General features: G+C 41.9%; 1 protein-coding gene across 1 annotated transcript in view; it reads left to right on the forward strand.

The window, feature by feature from the left end:
• The window catches only part of CACNA2D3 (calcium voltage-gated channel auxiliary subunit alpha2delta 3), an 858,102-nt gene that overhangs the window by 620,838 nt on the left and 224,974 nt on the right, over nucleotides 1–12,290 (forward strand). The window contains exon 20 of the mRNA XM_044675448.1: nucleotides 3,933–4,016. Coding sequence (XP_044531383.1) covers nucleotides 3,933–4,016 — 84 coding nt within the window. The remainder of the gene's footprint in view (nucleotides 1–3,932; nucleotides 4,017–12,290) is intronic.

Here is a 12,290-nt window from a genome sequence, read left to right on the forward strand (position 1 = left end):
GTCCACGGTGACACCTAGCTACCCTTTGAATTTACATTACACGTTGCTCAGATCTTTTACATTCTCCTCATACTCTACTTTGCACGGTAGTAATTTGTGCATGCCATATCCATCTACTTGAATGGAAATATCAGCTGTAATCCATCGTTCCTAGCACTGACCACAGGGCTTGGCACATTGTTGCTATTCAGTAATTGTTCACTGAATGAAGAAGGGAATTAAGATTATTTGTATGTTGGCATCTTCCTCTAATGTCCCTTTATGGTTTGGAGAAAGCCCTGGATGTCAAAGTCTATGCCAATTGACTTTGGTCATTCTATTGAGGAGGTTTGTGTAACATCCTAATACCTTTTGTTTAGGGTCATAAGATTATAGACATTGTATATTTAGCTTTGGGGGCCATCAAGTCCACTCCTCCCCCATTTTTAAGACAAAAAACTGAAGCTCATAGAGTTGTAGTGAAATCATCGACTTAGAAGGACCTTTAGAGGCCATTAGTTCATTTTATCGATAAGGAAACTGATACTCAAGCTCAAGGGACTTGCCCAAGGTAATACAGCTAGGAAATCCCTGAGGCAGGATCCAATCCCAGGTCTTATTCCCAGTCTGATGCTCTATCTCTTGGGCTAGCTCTACTCCAAGAAGGTCATTCCCAGAAACCTTACCAATATGTGATGGATATTTATCAAACACACAGCACAGGGAGACCATTTAGTCAGAAATGGAAGGGATCACAACTGGAATGAGTGGTGGCCATGTCCCCATAATTGAAGTAAGAAATTAAGTACTTTAAGTACTCGTGGGTAAGTGAAACATGTGTGCCTCATCTGCCCTAGCAGCCAGTCATCATCATGGGGAAGGCACCATACCTTTCATGCCTCCATATTCCTGGTGCTATCTGACATAGCATCTTGCTACGATCAAGCTCTTAGTAAATATTTATTGAGTGAATTCAAGAACCCTCTTCCCTGAAGGGAGAGAGCTGGCTACTTGCTCTCCCGGTCTTTTGGAGTTAGCCAGGATCATGGGATCACTGACTTAAAATAATAAAAGGACATTCTATTTTATCTAATCCAATACCTCCCTCCTTCCCCCCCAAAAATCAGAGATGAGTAAGTTGAGCCCCAGAGAAGTGAAATAATTTTCCCAATTTCAGACAGGCAAATTTGAACCATAATTTGAATCCAGGATTCAAGGCCCTAAATTCATTACTCTTTCCATGGTACGTGGTGGAGTAATCATAGCAGATAAACTCATGCCTAACTCTTTTTAGTTTGTCACTGGGTTAATCTGAAGTCTCAACGTTCTTTTTGCCTTTAACCAGTCCTTCTTAGGGTAGAAAAGTGTCATTCAAAGGCAACCCTGTCTGTTGGAACTCCTGGCCTTCTGACTATTCCTACTTTGGTTCACAACTCACATGGGAGCTTAGGCTCCCACTTCCCATGAGACCAGCCCTATGTCCAGTCTTCACAACTTGCTTAACTATGACACGACCTAGTCCCACTCTGCCAGGGAGCATCGAATAAGAGCCAATGAGGGCTTCTCTCCCAGGACGGTACTGCATCCCTTCGAGGGTAATGCTTCTTCCTTTGTGGAAGCAGTTCCCTAGCAATATCCGAGTCAGCCTGAGAAAATGGGCATGTCATCGTCTATAGAGAATTGGACATACTGTCAGAGAAGACCTGGGTTTGAATCCTGCTGCAGACACTTATTAATTGGGTGACCTTGGGCATGAACCAGAAATGCCTAAATTGGAGGGATAATATTCCCCAAGCCCCAGCCTCATAGATCTGCCAGGAGGTCCAGAGAAGGTCCTGTGTGTCAAGCACGTTGCAAAACATAATAGTCTCTATCAGGACATTATTGCAATACTCAGTTCCAGATTTCCCAGCATGACTCATGACCCCAAACCCCAGTCCTCTGCTTTACAATGATCCTGTCTGGTTCAGTCAAAGGTCCAAGCAGAATGGAAAGAAAAACCCTAGACTCAGAGGGAGAAAATGTAAAACTCTCTGCTCACAATGATATCCTAAAAGCACCCTTGATGGACTCTTCCAATTAGTACCTATGTGACTTTGGGCAGCCAGGCGACCTCTTTAAAATTCATTTTTTTTCATACATTAAATGATGAAGTTGGATGATTTTAAATCGATGACTCTACAATATTGTAACCTTGTTGAGCCTCAGTTTCCCCCTCTGTCAAGTCAAGGATTGACCACCCCTTCTATCTCTAGAACTAGAGATAGTTATCTTAATGTCAGAAATGGTGATATGCCATATTAATAGAGACAGAAAATTCAGAATTAGGAGGGACTTAAGAAACCATCTAGTCCTATTCCATAATGGTACAGATAAGAAAACTGAGACCAAGAGAGACAAAGGGGCTCCACTAGGCCAAATCAACTTTAAGTCCCTTTAGGTCCAGGACCGAGCCATTTACCACCCTATGAATTTAATGAAAATATGAGTAATATTTCCACAATAAAGCATGGAAATCATATTTCAACCTGCTCCCTCCCTAGCTCATGTTTTGTTTTTAAACTAAATGGTGATTTCTTCCAAGTGTTCAGTAGAGGGCAGAATTACCTACCATATAAACACCCCCACATGCAGTACATTGAAACCCAGGAGAGTTGCTTGTGGAAGATGGCAGAATCACAGGACTCCCTGAATCCAGGATTATTTAGTCGTGTGAGCACACACACATATGCAGATCTAGCAGGATGAATCAATTATTTGATTTTTAAAAATAAAATGTCATATTGCCCAACTGGAGCACCCAAGTGGCCCAAGCCCCAAACCATCACCACTCTGTTCAGATAATCCCAAAGATACTCCTTGCAGACAATGTCTTAGGAAGGAGAATTTTTGGCCTGATGACAGAAGCAACTCAAGGTTGGGAGGGGAAATCTTAAGATCTTCTCTTTTCCTTTTAACTGCAGATAGTTGGGTAGGGCCTGGAAAACTGCCAAGAGGGAGAAGTAAGGGAAAGGAAGAGCTAACACTGAAATGGCACTTAAAGGTTTGCAAAGTGCTTTACAGATGTTATCTCAGTTGATTGTCACAACAATCCCATGAGGTAGGTGCCATTATTATCCCCATTTTACAGGTAAGGAAAATAGGGTGCAGCATTGTTTAAATGGGGAGGCCAGGGTCATATGGATAGTCTTACTTTAGAAGAGTCTGACAAAGTAGCTGCTCTCCAGACTTCCTAACTCCATGAATTGTATCCTATCTATAATACTACCAGTAGGAAAGAAGAGCACATTTGGGTGATTCCTCAACATTTCATAGAGGAGTTAGATTTTTCCAGTTATTGGGGAGGGAGAAAGAAGAGAATTATCCCCAGTGGGCAAAGCCTTCCTTCCTAGCTAGAATTCTCTGAGTCTCTCTCTCTCTCTCTCTCTCTCTCTCTCTCTCTCTCTCTCTCTCTTTCTTTCTCTCTCTCTCTCTTTCTCTCTCTCTCTCTCATCTATATACACACATATTCTATATATGTATGACAGATAGACAGAAAGATACAGGGACAGAGATAGAGACAGAGACAAAGATAACCAGACAGAGATAGCCAGAGACAAAAAGACAAAAACAGCAAGAGATATAGCAAGACAGAAAAAGACAAGAGACAGAGACAAAGCCAGGGAGATGGCAAGATTACTTGACATCATTACAAAAGTTTAAATCGGCTTTCTCTCTTGTCCCCATGGCTTAGTTAAAATGTCCATGGACAGTTGGGTTCTGCTTCGATGTCGATAACACACCAAGTACTCACAACCTTCCTTTGCTCTTCACCAGTGGGCATCTAGCTCCCTCTTCTTTTGTTCTAATCATAAAATAAGGTCTAAGAGTAGAAAAAAAAATGCTGTCATGTCTGACTATGTCTTCACCAATCCTGTGCTTTTTTCTTTCCTTTCTTCTCTTTCTGTTGCTAGTATGAAGAAGGAAAAAAGCGGAGGAAACCCAACTATAGCAGCGTTGACCTTTCCGAAGTGGAATGGGAAGACCGAGACGATGTGGTAAGTGATTTGTTTGACGTGTCTTGTCAGAAGCCTCCAGTGGCTCCCACTACCATACCTGGCCACTGTTTGTGGAGTCTGCTCTGGAGCCCACCATGTTGCCCCACCAAGAAGGGGAGCCAAGGGTCATCTCCTTCCTCCTGACTTTTGCTCAGTGGGGAGGGGGCACCCAGCACACCTACCATCTCCGTCCCTATTGTGTCAATGGTTCCCTTTCCAGCCTCTTTAGAGCGGGGCCTCCTCTGTTCTGCCAAGGCTAACTTAGACTAACACATCACCATTTTAGGAGCCCATAGGAGGATCCAGTAAAGCTTCACAGTCCTTCGTTAGCCCAAATTAGCCTGGCACAACAGAGCCCTCCCCGGAGATATTTTTAGACAGTGGCCCCGTGTTTACAGGTTGTCTCCTGCTCTCTGTTAGGATTTAACTGTTCAAAAGAAGTTCCTTTGTGCCTGCTCTCATTTCATCCCTCGCTTCCTCCTTCTCCCCACCTTGGTCTGGCGATCCGGAGTTATTTACCTCACAGGTTTCGTCTTTGCTCCAAGACTGTATCAAAAGCTTTCCTTATGTCCGTGACTTAACCTCTGTCAAGTCTTTTTGTTACTTCCTCAATAAATCAGATTTGTTAGACACGGTTTGCCTTTGTGCGAATCCAGGCAGACTGTCCTTAATTAAGTCGTAACTTTCCAGGTGTTCCCTGTTCCCTCCGAGTCCCTGTTATTTAGTCGATTCTTTCCCCCCTCATCGTATCTCAGCTGCCAAAGTCACGTTTCCTAGTCTGCCTTCTCTCACTTGTGTCTTGGGTCCTTTCTTCAGTTTCTTCACTGCGTCCCTTTATTGGCAGCCCCTCCACACCCCCCAAGGATACTCTCTCTCTTACCAAAGGGAATTTGACTTCATCCATTAGCAATTCCCAAATTCATTTCTCGAGCCTTTCAGAAATATGGGATGGCCGGCGTCTGTCCATCCCAGTAGCTTTAGATCTCCTCACATCCTCTGTGCTGGTATAAATCCATTCTCTTCCTTGCCTGTAAAACAGGCAGACTGTATCTGGTTTAGACATTTAGCTGCTGCCCTGCTCACTGTGTCCAGTCCATTTGGAGTGGACTTTGGATGGCCTAGATTCGTACTCTTTTAAAGCCGTTCAATTAAAAATCACACATACACAAAAAAATAAAAATAAATAGAAATCGCACAAACATGTATTAAAAGTTTGTTCCTACAACTCAAAACTTAAAAAAACTGAATATTAAAAATGTTAAAATTTAATTAAATTAAAATTAAAAAATATTAAAAATTGTTTGGACACTTCATGGGGGAAAGAGAAGATATTGTGAAAAGTTTTTATTCCATGTAAGACAGGCAGTGTGCTAAGTACGGAAGATTTAGGGACCCAAAAACAAACACGTGAACCCAAACACTCAAAACAAAGAGTCCTGTCTTCAGGGAAATGACATTCCATACCTTAAAAGAGAACATAAAAACAGAGAAGCAAATGTTATTATATATAGTACCTATGTGTCATAGAGAATATCTAAGCATTATATATGATGTATGACTAATATCTAGGTACAAAATGAAGGTAAAATGATGGGGGGGTAGGGTGGGAAGATGACTGATGACAGAGAGAATGGAACGACCTCTCCATTGGGGTGGCACTTCCAATGAGTCTTTTTTTTTAAAGGAAAGGAAATATTTGAAGCAAGGTCCTATGATTCCAAATTCCGTACTTAGTATACTACATGTACTGGATAAAGGTCTATTTTTTCAAAAAAGGGGGCTTTTGCTCTTTTTTTCTTTCTTCAGGAGTGGTATAAACAATTAAAACAATTTTCAAAAGCCATTAGGAAAAGGCAGTTCGGTTCATACCATTTATACGTCCATTGAGCCGTAAAGGGAGCTCGGTAGGGGGAAAAGAGAAGGATGAGAATTCAGGCATAAGAGGCAGTCTAGACAAAGGCTCGCAGGTGGGAGAATGCCACTTATAGGAACAACACATTAATCTGGAATGTCGAAAGTGTGAGGGAGGGTGATGTGGACCATTTTCTTTTTCATGCATACCAATAACTTCATGTATTTAGACATTATCCACATTCCCTTTCTCCTTTGCAATTCTCAATGAGTTTTTCTGCCTCTATTGGATGCTTTATAATAGATGCCCTTTTTATCCCTTCTGATTCACTCACATTTGAACTTTCCTTTAATGTACTCCTAGTGGACTTATAATGGCCAGACATGAGGCCACAAGCTTCAATGAGGTCATCAGTTCATTTCCCCCATTTCTTTTCATTGTTCTTTCCCCATATCTTCCCTTCTTAGGATTTCAGAACTCTCCTATTTTCTGTTCTAGTGATTTTTATGTCCCTTGTCAACAGGTTTCTCCATTCCTAAGTCTACTTTGGTGCTAATTAAGGGAGAAGAAAACTCCATTTTGGCTAGGCTTGCTTCAAAGGGCTCCTGGCCCTGCATCTCTAAGCATGTGTCTGTTGCTTAAAACTAAGTTGACACTCTCATTTTTCTTTCCCGTGTTCGCAGCATGATTCCTGGGCCAGCTCCAGAAGATTATTTATTGTTCAATTCCTTCTATCCACTGAATGCAGACTCGCTTATGTCCAGTTAGATAACATCTCTTATTGGTAATAACTCTTTGGAAAAGCCATTTAGGTTTGTAGGTCACATTTTCCTTTTTAATCAGAACCCTGGGCCATCTAGTGTCTAGATGCCCAAGGACCTGTGGGGTGTGTCCATCCTCAGAACTCTCTTCTTTCAACTTTTAATCAAAATATTCAATTTCTTAGAAAATATTATTTTTTCACTTCTTTAAGTTGGAGGCACTCTCTATCCTCCTTCTTGGAGTTGTCAATGCTGTGCTCTGCTTTTCCAAGAGGCCAATTGGCCCCACCTGCTAGATACTGGACTTAGCCAAGGTGGGAGGTTGAGTGGGGAATAGGCTGTTCCAGTGGAAGGCTATTTTTTCAGAAATGCACACTAAAGAATTCCAGGAGCTTCAGTCCTTTCAGTGACTAGAATGCTGCTCACATTTAGGCATTCATTGTCAGGGAGCTGGACGTACCTGCAACTTTCAGTGTGTCTGTGACTTGTGATGGAAAAAAAAAAAAAAGATCATATGTTTGATTACAAGGGAGAAGCAAGAATGTAAGAAATACTCCATTCAATGACGTTCCAGACATCTTTGTTGAGTCATTGTTATCTCGAAGAGTCTCCACTTGGCTTAGAGCAGTGATTCCCAAAGTGGGCGCCACCGCCCCCTGGTGGGTGCTGCAGCGATCCAGGGGGGCGGTGATGGCCACAGGTGCATTTATCTTTCCTATTAATTGCTATTAAAATTAAAAAAAAATCAATTTCCAGGAGGGCTAAGTAATATTTTTTTTCTGGAAAGGGGGCAGGAGGCCAAAAAAGTTTGAGAACCTCTGGCTTAGAGAACATGAGGATTAAAAGGAAGTTGTTCCTTGCCTCAAGGAGCTTGCTTTCTATTAAGAAAATCTTGGTGCAGTTTTCAGGTTTAATAGCTATTAAAGTCTAAGTTGAAAAGCTAAAGCTGGAAGCTGATTATAGCTTAAAGCTGCAGGAAGACTTGTGGAACCTCTTTTAGATATGGTGTACATACGGAAGTAAATATTAGAATCTAGTTAGGCAAAGTGATTGCCAGTTTTGCTCATGCAAATCAGTGTTGAATGCTGGATGAATATCCCTCTGCCTGCTTGGAATGGCTTCCTCTTGCTGGAGGTGAGCAAACTTCCTTTTGTGAAATGTTTAAAAGATTTCAGGAGGGAGGGAGAGAGCTCTAGTCACTGGGAGGTCACTTGTATGGCCACTTGTAGAAGTGACAACCGAGCTGTGATAAGTGGAAGCTGGGAATTCTAAGAGGAAGGGGTGAAGAAGGCACGGATTCCAGCCATGGAGACCACCTGTCCAGAGAGGCAGAGGCTAGGACCGTGCCCAACTGCAACATGGGGTTGGTGGCTGGAAGAGTGAATCCAGGGAGGAGAGCAATATGAACGGGGAGCCAGCCTGCAGAGGGCATTAAGTGCCAGGCTGGTTATTCTGCACTTTATCCTCAAGGCAGCAGAGAGCCCCCTGGAGATTTCAGAATAGTGGAGTGACATGGACAAATCTGGGTTTGAGGAATTTCTCTTGGGAAACTATGGGGTAGACGAATTGGATTCGTGTATGTGCTTCATGAAGGGAGAGAAGGAGAGAGATGCAGGTTTAAAAGGAGGACTATCACCCAGGTTCCTGCACTCTACATCCATGATTCTTCTGTAACATATATTTGAGGAAGAAAGGGAGGAAGGAAAAGAAGAAGGAAGGAAAGAAAGGAGGACGGGATGGAGGAAAGAAGAAGGGAAGAAAGAGAAGAAAACAAGGAGGGAAGGAGGAAGGGAGGGTGAGCTAGCTAGCCCTGGCATCCAGTTCAGACTCACCTCCCAGCTAATCCTAATCCTTCTGATGCAATGCAAGCACTCTCCTTATTCTGTCTTCAGGAGAAACTGCCAACAGCTGCTTCCCATAACTCATACTCCTTCCTCTACTTGAAGACTCTAATTAAAATCCCGCCCCGGTCTTCTTTTCTTCTTTTGGAGTTCTGTAAACCTTCCTTCCCATGGTGTGTTTCCTAAATCTTTCAGCATTTTGGTAGCTCTCCTCTGGACCTTCTCCAATTTCTCCATCTCATGCTTCAGTTATGCCCACCCCCCCTCCTACCCGCCCCCCACCCAAATAGAGCCCACCCAGAACAGCCGGGCTGCGGCTGGTGGGGAAGGAGGATACTTAACACAGGTGTTCTAGACTGGAGTCTATTTTTACACTCTAGCATGAGGCTCCCTCTTCTCGCCATGGAAGGCTGTCGAGCCACTGCTTTTCTTCTCCTCGTCTTCCAGGCTTCCAGTCTGCTTTTCTTGGGTCCTGGAAGGCTCTCTCTGCTCATAAAAGGTGTCGTGGCCCCCACAAAGGAGTTTGGGGCCACTCTTTCATCTTAGAGAGCCCTGCGAAAAGAGGCCATTGCCTTGTTGGTCATGTTACCTCTCTCGGTCAAAGAGTGGGTCTCTGTGGGAGAATTTGGGTCACTCCACCCAAGGGATCAGTGGCTTTCCTGGGACAGGAGTCCTCTGAGAGCTGCGTCGAGGTGACGGCAGCCTGTACCAGAAAAACCAGACTCAGAAAGGACCCAGGGGGAGGGTGTCAGCCAGATGGAAACTCGGTGGCTTTGAAACGAGCAGATTGGGTTCAGCCTTCAAAGGATCGGCTAAGCTTCTCCAGGTTTAGTGCTGTGAACAAGAGCAAGAAATTAGTCAGAGGCTCTGGGAATTCTTGGAAAAATTGCCTAATGGCAGGGTCCACCCCAGAAGGAGGCTGCACCAGGTGGCAACCAGAGAGGCAGCATGCTATGGACTGGCGCCAAGGCCAATTGCCTTTAGCACCGAGCCCTGCTACACTGATCAGAGACCTTGTTGCTGTTGCAGTCAGCTCATGCAGGCCTAATTGTTCCACTTCTCTGGGACACTCCAGGGCTGAACTTGGCATCACGGAGCCTGAGTTCAAATCTGGGCTCTACCATTTTTTTTAACGTGCATGACCTTGGGAAAGTCGTGCCATCCTCATATCTGCGCCTCGATCCCTCATCTGTAAAAGGGGGCAGTTGGCCTGCACATGGCCTCCTGAGGATCATAGTTCTGGACCATTTCTACTAGCAGATGATCTTTGACAAGGTCCCCGATGCTCCCTGTCACTTGAGGAGGAGGAAGAGAGAAGTCACATAAAATAGATGCTGGAACTCTGACTGCTCTTGGAGTCAGGAATACTTTTGTTTGGACTCAAATTCAGATCTTTACAAGCTTTGTGAACTTGGTAAACCCAGAACTGCTCAGAGTCTCCGTTTTCTTAATCAGGGGAGACAATCAATCAGTAAATCCAGTTGTGCACTTCCCATAAGAGGAGATTTGTAAAACCTCGAATTTGCTATATAAATGGGAGCTGATATTACTCCCCAGTGGGTGGTATTTGGGAAGAGGGACAACAAACAATTCCTGTGACTTTCCCCATGGATTTGCCTAAACTCTGCCTTGGCCCAGACATTAGAAAAACAGGTGTTAGCTTATTCACTGGGTCCAAAGAATGGATTCTCCAGTTTTCAGCCTTTTTCCTTCTCTATGGCCCCACCAGGGCTAGATTTAGGATCCCGAGACTCCTCCGATCAGGTGCCCAAGGGTTGCTCCATCATAGTCCAAGCTCCAAACCAAATTGGAATTAACAGGGAAACTGGACGTACTTGTGATAATTCATTGATTGAGTGATTTAGTCATCGACTCGCACATCCAGGGTGGGAGGAAAGTCATGGCCAGACCTGGGCTATGGACTTAAATGTATGAATGTGGAGGGAGAGAGCCAGAGACAGATACAAAGGGACAAAGACAGAGAGAGAGAGTGAGAGAGAGAGAGAGAGAGAGAGAGAGAGAGGAGAGGAGAGGCGGCATGAGATGATAGAGAGAAGGAGATATTGAAGTCAGGAAAAATTAACTTACAAATCATTATCTCCAAAACATACTAGCTATGTGACTCTGAGTAAGTCATTTGATCTCTCAGAGGTCCAGATAACTCTAAATGATAAGATGGAGTCGAGTTCCTAAACTGAATTAGTGGAGGGAGCTTTTCTTTACCAATCAAAAAACATATTTTGTTTTGTAATTGAATTATAAAATTATTATATTATTATATATTATTATATATTTTATAACATAATATGTTTTTATAATTTTCATAATAATATTTTCCTTTTATTATTAAATTTAAATAGTATTATTAATTTTAATCATTTAATTAAATAAGTTAATATTTATCCAACCACCCCAAAACTTTCATTTATTTATTTATTTATTTGTCTGTTCATTTATTTATTTATTTATTTATTTATTTATTTGTGCGGGGGTGATTTTAAAAAATAAATAAATTTAATAAACAAACACCATTAATTTTAATTATTTAATTAAATAAATCATTAGATTTAAATAATTAGTTATTAATTTTAAAATAATAATTTATAATATTATATATTATAATATAACTGTAATATATTTTATCATAAAATATATAATTATAATATAATGTGTTATATAAAATAAATATATATTTATAATTCTAAAACTTCCTTTTTGAGATACCTACTTCCTTCCTGTTCTCCTCAAATGTGTATATGCATACCTACTATTTTACTATATATATATATATATATATATGTGTGTGTGTGTGTGTGTGTGTGTACATATAAGTCTGTGTGCATATTAGGGTATACATGTTAGGTATATATATATATATATAAATACAATAGTGCTTTAACTTGGGAGTCATTTTCCCACATATGATAATCTCTTTGCTCTTCATGACCCTCCGGGGACATAGGTAATGTAGATATTAATTATACCTCTTTGACAGATGACATAAATGAAGCCCAATGAGATAGCATGTCTGGCCATATGAGGAATAGAGCTGAAACCAGAAATATCCCAGCCTGCCTTCTTCCACTTAACACAAACAAAGACAACTCTGATACAGTGTGAACACTGATATTATAGGAGACCTCTTGGAAGATGGAGGGAAGCTCCCACTTGCAGCCATCTCCCTGACCCGCTGATAACGTCTGGTTCTTGGAGGTTCTTTCGGTGTAACACGAGTTGTGACAAGGATTAATGAGTTGCAAAGACTTCACATAGAGTCTTGGCCACAGATGGCATCTCATTGCTATTAGGCCGGTCACCTAGTGATGGGCATTTTGGCCACGGTAGACCATGAAACAAAGAAAAATGCAAAATATCCTTTGGGTCTGTGTAACCCCTTTCTCTTCTGCCATACAGTGAGGAAGGGGCAGGAAAAAATAACTGAAAATACTAATACTCACAATATTTTGGGGCACTAGATAAACATTAATTGTACTGTTTGTACTGTAAACCTGAGAGCTTTGTCCATGGATGAAGGAGTTGATTATTGTTTGATCCCCAGATTGGCTAATGATTATTTTTTATTGATAATTGTTTTTGTCAATAGATCATATGAAACATTTAATTACTCACAGTTGAATCCCTCACAATTTTAGCTCCTTAACTTCCTGGCCAAAAGAACCAAATCATAACAAAAAAACAAGGAAATGTGCTGAAATTCTATTGAAGGCAGTGAATCATGTCAATATTGACATTCTTACTCTAAGTAGAACCAGAAGACAAAGAAACTGAAATTGCTGCTAACCATAAGGATGGTTCCTGG

This window comes from Gracilinanus agilis, chromosome 1, assembly GCF_016433145.1.
Source record: "Gracilinanus agilis isolate LMUSP501 chromosome 1, AgileGrace, whole genome shotgun sequence".
Taxonomy (NCBI): Eukaryota; Metazoa; Chordata; class Mammalia; order Didelphimorphia; family Didelphidae; genus Gracilinanus; species Gracilinanus agilis.